Below are 7,158 nucleotides of genomic sequence, written 5' to 3'. Positions count from 1 at the left end.
CTTAAAATGTGAGACAAATAAATAATAATAAACTTTTTTAAGAGATAAATATTAAAAAAAAATAAGTTTAACTCAATTCTAGAAAACTAGTTTTAGTTAATGGAAATTCATTTTCTTACATTAACATATATATTTATTTATTGAAAGTAGTTATTAATAAGTACAACGTTATATATTTTGCGTGTAATACACAAAGTTAATAACATAAATAAATAACAAATTTAATAGGATAAACTCTTATGTGAGATTAATATGATATCAGATTAATAAGGAAATTTTAAACATAACTCAACAATACAAAATTAATCTGTAAAATAAAATTTTCACCTACTTTTATATTATATATTAGTATTATCAACAATTCACCTTTTACTAATAAATTTTAAAGCTAGTTTAATTCCAGTGTTTTGTAAAAAGTGAAATTTGAATAAAGTTTATTTAAAAATATTGGTTTTTATGTGTCATTTCGAGATCACCTACCACATTTAAAATTTCTCAGAAAATATCTTCACTGTGATTTTATGTTTTTATTTATTTATTATAATTTACCATTGTGGGTTTAAACTATATGGAGGAGTGCAATAATAGTGTGTGAGAGGGATGACTATATCTTACATTATCCCAAAGGCATTGAACAAAGTCTGGTGCTACACACCTACTGGACCCAACGGAGGAAGATATTTTCAAAAGAGAGGGACCAGACAAATAAAATAAGAATAAGTAACAGCCTTGTATAATATAGCCACCCATTATTAACTATTAAATGAGATATTGAAAAATGTGAAAAATAAGCAGTGCGGTCGTACAAGTTGCAGAGAAAACCGTAGCCAACCAATCAAAGCCTCCAACTCCAAGTCTAAGCTTCAAACCGCGCTCTGACCCGAAACATAAACGAGTGATCGAAAAATCAAAAAACCAAACTAAATTCTCGTGACTCTTCGTGGTTGGTTTGCCACGCTCTTCTCTTTTATCACCGTCCCGTGTCATCTGAAAGCGATTTTGTTTCCTTTCTTTTAAATTAGTTTAGATTTAGCCCAAAAAAATTAGCCATAAAGATATAAAGAGAGGGAAAGGGTCGCGTTAAAGGCACCCAAGTTTTAAATGCGAGTTGGTTGATTGCAGCTTCTTTCAATCTTCTTTCATGCTTGTAGACTAAGCATTGCACAAGAGCGCGTCTTTTATTCTTATCGTTATTATTGTTCATGTTGTAAATGTTGACACATATATTAATTTAACTTCTCCTTAAACCCGAATCTGGTGACATCAGACCCTACCCTTTTGCTTATTTTTTCCTTTCTGCCTTTCAATTTGCCTCCAATCCCTTCTATTTTCTCACACACCCAGATGGAGTTTGTGCCAAATCCCTGTCCTTTACGTTCGTCTTCGCTCGGGAATCTCGTCGAGAGGGTTAAGCAGCTTGGTACCCTCGCCGTCTCCGCCGTCATTGGGAACATCTTCTCTGCGATCTTGACCTTCTGCTTTGCATTAGGTTCGCTTCTTCTTTCTCTTCTGTTTATTTCCATTCTCCTTTCGTTACATTTTATAATCTAATCCGAACTCTTGATCTGCTTCTGTTTTCCTCCTATCGTCATGGGTTTTGCCTTTTCTTGTCGTGTTTTTAATCTTTTTGGTGGATTGTTGTCATTGTCTTCTGTTGTGTGATGTTGGGGGCTTTCGATTGAGACAGAAATGCGTATTTTTTTTATAAAAATTGAAACTTGAAACATGGGGTGGAGGTGCGCCATTTCTTGGTTGAATTGTTTTGCTTGTGTTGTTTTGTTTTGTTATTTTCATCTTCAAAGACAGACAAATTTGTGTTGTGTGGTTAATGTTTTTCCAATCCTATTGGCACCATGTGCTGTGCTTAAGGTACAACGAGTTTTGATGGATTGTTTTATCTGCAGTGGGCACTTTGTTGGGGGCCTTGACTGGAGCTTTGATAGGACAAGAAACTGAGAGTGGCTTCATTCGAGGGGCTGCTGTTGGAGCCATATCAGGAGCTGTATTTTCCATTGAAGTGTTTGAATCGTCTCTTGTTCTTTGGCAATCTGACGAATCTGGAATTGGCTGCGTGTTATATTTGGTGAGTTTCCTTGGCTTCCAGGGCTTTGTTGATGTACAGATTTTAAATACAACTAACTTCCTAGGTACCTTTGATGCCTTTTGTTCAAATGGAATTAGTGTTTTCCTTCATAAGTTTACATAATCATTAAATGCAAGCCTTCGTTATGTGGATTAGCCAAACGGAATTCCAGGACTAATTGTTGAACAACACAAAAACCTTTATGCTTAATTGTTTATCATTTAGAATTGCATGTGGCGTAGCCTGATCTTTTTGAGCTATGCAGATTGATGTTATCGCCAGCTTACTGAGTGGGAGACTTGTGCGTGAGAGGATAGGTCCAGCCATGTTGAGTGCTGTTCAAAATCAGGTAATTTGCTGTGCCTAAAGGAACTAGGCCATGATTGATTTACCATTTTGCCTTTGAATCATACACTCGGTTTGGTTATAATTAGCCTGAAACAAAGTTTTTCAATTGAAAGTAACAATATCAAGGTTGCTTTTGCAAACTAAGCAAGCAAAATGAAATTCCTTCAAACCCGAGTTTGTAAACTATCCAAACATGCACTTATTGCAGTAATGAGATTGAGATTTGCTTATGAACTTATTTTCCTTCTGACACCTCTGTTCTTTCTTATCAGATGGGTGCTGTTGAAACCAGCTTTGATGAGGTTCAGAACATCTTTGACACCGGTGGTGCCAAAGGTTTGTCTGGAGATTTGGTTGAAAAAATCCCAATAATAAAAATTACAACTGACAACAATATTGATGCATCTGGTGATAGAGTTTCTTGTTCAGTTTGCCTGCAGGTTAGTTTTTACACTTTCCCTTGTCAGTATCAGTTGATGTCTATACCTTAATGTTTGTATGATTGTGTATTATGTTATAAACATTTCTACATTTGTGCCTATGCAGGACTTTCAGCTTGGAGAAACAGTAAGAAGCTTACCTCATTGCCATCACATGTTTCACCTTCCTTGCATAGATAAGTGGCTCTTTAGACATGGTTCTTGCCCATTATGCAGAAGGGATCTGTAATTTTGTATATCATAGCACAGACCGCTAAAAAAGTCCTTTTTTTTTGGTTTTTGTTTATACGCTCATTTCATTCTAGGACTTACATCTAGTAGGAGCCATTGCAGTTTGAGTGGTTTCATTGTACTAAATTAGTGTAAAGAAAATTTTGAGATAAAACACTTTCCACTTCTTGTATATGGATGAGTTATTGACCCTTTTCCAAGCCGTTGTCCACTGTTTTCCTGTTTTATTTTATCTTCAGTTTTTGGAAAACAGAACCAGACACAGTTTTTGTGTTGAAGTTCTGCATTCGTACATGGATCAAACAATTGCTTCCCTGAAATTTCCCATGCTGAAAATAAAATGCCCAATATATTTTCAATCTCAATTAAACTATGATTTGAATTTAATTGTGTAAAGTGAAGATACGTGTGCACTGAAAAAGATTTACTTATTTAATGTCTTGATAAAGTATTTTTTTTTCTATGATTATTGTATTGTTGTAATAAAGCACTTGAAATGTAAAGATTTTAAAAGTTATTTAAGTATATTTTAAATTATTTATTTTTTAAAATAAGATTTGCTGGCATTCATTTGATAGATTACATTTACAAATGTGAAAAACATGTAAATGAATGGTAATGTTTCAGTTTGCATCAGAAATCTCGTCGGTACAACTTTGTTTTTCATTTGAGGTTCATAATTTTTGGGGTAGCCATTGGAAGGGAAAGTTAGGTTTAACATAAGTGTTACGCACAAGAAAAGGACTTACAATTGGTCCAAAACCTAACAATGTTATTTTGGTGTGTTCGGGTCCAATTTTATAAATCTATCCAGAGTTTGTTCTTTTATGTTTTCACATTAATTTATATGTTTTTTAAAATGTTTGATTTTAGTCTTTTTTTTTAAATTATAATATATTTTTAAAATAATATATTTTTAAAGAAAAGTTCTTTAAAATTGATCCATTGGAATATTATTCTTCCAAATACACCTGCTTAGAATTGTTTTTTTTTTGTTTTTCTAAAATGGGAATGAAAAATAAAATATTAAAATTAAAATTATGAAAAGTAAATTTAAAATAATTAACTAAAAATATTTAGTTTAAATTTTAATTATTTTAAAAGGAAAAATATATAAAAAATAATATATACCTTTTTAATGTAATTTGAAATTAAATTTGTTAATATTGATGTTTTGAAAAATAAAATTATTATAATAAAAAATATTTATTGTCAATAATAATGTTTTTAAATTTTAAATTTATTTTTCATTTGTAATTAATCTATTTTTACAAATCATTATAATAATTGTAAAATTTTAAATTATATAATAAAATGTATATTACAAAAATAAAATTTATTCACCTTTAAATTATTTTTTAGTTTTTCTGTCTCAAAAAAAAATTAATCTCAGTGAGTTTAATTATTTTATCTTATTTTAACTTTTAATGTTTTTTTTTTAATTTTTTACCTCTTTAAAAAAATCCTTCCAAAATTGGGTCTTCGAAAAATTAAATTTCAAAAAACATTTTGATATTGGATATCAAAAATCAGTTGGAAAATTCCGCTTCTTTCGTTTGGAAAAATAATGTTGCACAGGATCCATTTGATGATTATTTTTTCTTAAATATCATTTAAGAAAATATTTGAAGATATTAATATTATAATGTATTTAGAATACATTTTTTTATTATTATAACGGTTTATAAAAAGGTGAATGAAAAATAAAAGATAAATTTAAAATTTTAGAACATTATTGTTATTATTAATAATTAGAGATATTTTTATTGTAATATTCATTTTCCAAAATTATATTAAAAACATCATAAATTATTTTTCATTTTATTTCTTCTTTTAATGTAATTAAAATGTAAATTTCATATTTTTGATTAATTCTTTTAAATTATTTTTCACAATTTTAATTTTCATTTTTAATTTTAGTGTTTTTATTTTCCTATTCCTTCTAGAAAAATAAAAAATAAATCATTTTTCGAAAATGATGGAAATCTTGTTTTAAACTTTTTTGTTTTAGAATATCTCAACAACACCTCAACACTTTTTTTGCTAAAGTATACATATTTTATTTATTTATTTAACAACCATATAATTCCAATATTTTTGTAAATTACTTAAAAGTATGTTAAACATAAAGTTTCTTATAGTCATAAAAGTGCTTTTTAGTCCAATTGTACTTTTTATCCATAAAAATTAAATATAAATTAGAAAATTATTCATATATTTTATTTTAAAAAAAACTTAAATACTTAATATGTTCGATTCAATTTATGGTTTGACTCATCTCAATCTTTAATTTGAGTTAATTTGTCTTGTTCAGTATTTTGGGTCCTTTGACTTTAATTCGAGTAAGTTTAATTTGACTTTCAACCCAACTTATTCAACTTGACCTTTAACTTAGATAAACTTTTGGCCCAACTAACCTATGTTGACCTTTGCTATTGACTAACTCAGTTTATCCATCATCCTATGCTAAATCAACTTGACTTTCGCTCCAAGTTCAATTTGTTCAACTTTCAACCCAAACTGGCACATCTCGGCCTTTAGACCAATAAACCTGTTTTTACTTATGGCTCAGACCAATTTGTTTTCACTTTCAACTTAGATCAATTAATCTCAAACTTGAGTGTAAGACAAATCTATTCAACTTTCAACTCAGGCCGACTATGTTGAGCTTTCAATCCGAGTTTACTTGACTAAGCCTTCAGTCTGAAGCAACTTAGCTTGACCTTTGTGAATGAGAGTAAAGTTAAAAAGGTTAAATTCAAATTTATTGTATTTTTCATATATTTGAAATTGTTCTATTTTACTCATTTAAAATACATTACACAATAAATTTTAATATCTTTTTAATTATTTTGTCTAAATAAGTCATGTTCGTGTAAATTTTTTTAAACTTTTTAAATGAACGTATTATCCTTCTAAATTATCTAAACTAAAATCAACTTAACATAAAATATAAAGAGTCATTGTTTTTTTTTTCTAAAGTGAAGTTAATCCTACATTCTTTCATAAATATATCCTCACAAAAAAAATCTTTAATAAATTATGTTTTCTAATATTTATTTTTCTATTCTATTCTAAAAAACATATTCTTTTTGTTTAAAAGATAAATAAAAAATATATTTTAGTATAGTTTGATATTTGAAAATTATAATTAAAGATGAAATAACTTGTGTTATTTTCTAAACATATTCATCGTTAAAACTGTTGTGACCTCAAAATTATGAAGGAAAAAGAATACTTTTTGTAACATCACAATATATATATATATATATATATATATATATATATATATATATATATATATATATATATATATATATAGTGTAAACTATAATAGAGAGAAGCAACATGCATGATAAAGTAGTACAGTTATCCCTCTAAAATATAAAGTGATATCTTTACCGTCATCCAAAAACAACTATAAATTTAAAACTTTATATACAGACCGAAGACTATTCCAAAACTATCTACAAATCTCTAAAGAACCAAAATCAACTACTCAGCAGCAGCATCACCTCCATCCAATGCTTGCTCCAAAGAGACCTCTTCTTCTGCTGCTCACATCCAAAGGATGGTCATCGCAGAAGAAGAACAGTCGAAACATACAAAACACAAGCATACAACAGGGTAAGCTAGTTTAAACAAAAACTATCATACAACACTTTATTTAACATCATACAAGCATATTATACCTTCACATCACTTAAACTCTTCACACAACACACACTGACTCTGACTGTCCGGACTTAGAATGATTGCCGAGCTATGACGGGTTGTGCACTCGTGGTGGCTTCTGCTGCTTTGCAAAGCCATTGCCAATGGGTTTCACCCTACCACACTCACAAGGTTAGTCCGTTATCACTCACCTTGGGCCATACTGGAAGCACCCAAGACTAGGACCTCCTGCTACTCCTCACGACATGGATCAATCCTCTCTACTTGAGAATGAAAGACCATTGGAGTTTCAGGATAACCCCCAAGGCTGAGCCCCTGCATTCATTCTAAACTTACTGGAATCTCAACTAGAGATTCCACTTTGAATCACAACATAGGGCA

General features: G+C 29.7%; 1 protein-coding gene across 1 annotated transcript; it reads left to right on the top strand.

The window, feature by feature from the left end:
- Nucleotides 1-829: 829 nt before the first annotated feature.
- LOC124835744 (RING/U-box superfamily protein) lies at nucleotides 830-3,302 on the top strand. Its single transcript, XM_047310734.2, has 5 exons — nucleotides 830-1,489; nucleotides 1,905-2,083; nucleotides 2,349-2,432; nucleotides 2,704-2,871; nucleotides 2,978-3,302. Exons 1-5 carry the CDS (start codon nucleotides 1,345-1,347, stop codon nucleotides 3,098-3,100), a joined length of 699 nt encoding a protein of 232 aa, XP_047166690.1. The 5' UTR covers nucleotides 830-1,344; the 3' UTR covers nucleotides 3,101-3,302.
- Nucleotides 3,303-7,158: the final 3,856 nt, after the last annotated feature.

The sequence above is a fragment of the Vigna umbellata genome, chromosome 10 (genome assembly GCF_029865625.1).
Source record: "Vigna umbellata cultivar VRB3 chromosome 10, Vumbellata_1.0, whole genome shotgun sequence".
Classification (NCBI taxonomy): Eukaryota; Viridiplantae; Streptophyta; class Magnoliopsida; order Fabales; family Fabaceae; genus Vigna; species Vigna umbellata.
Note: the sequence above shows the minus strand (reverse complement) of the source record. Positions and strands in the feature narration are given on the sequence as shown.

Excerpts from the sequence above, each read along its gene's own strand:
- LOC124835744 (XM_047310734.2), top strand. The coding sequence starts at position 1,345 with ATGGAGTTTGTGCCAAATCCCTGTCCTTTACGTTCGTCTTCGCTCGGG. Across the intron at positions 1,490-1,904 it reads GACCTTCTGCTTTGCATTAG|TGGGCACTTTGTTGGGGGCC; the intron begins GTTCGCTTCTTC and ends TTTTATCTGCAG. Across the intron at positions 2,084-2,348 it reads TTGGCTGCGTGTTATATTTG|ATTGATGTTATCGCCAGCTT; the intron begins GTGAGTTTCCTT and ends TGAGCTATGCAG.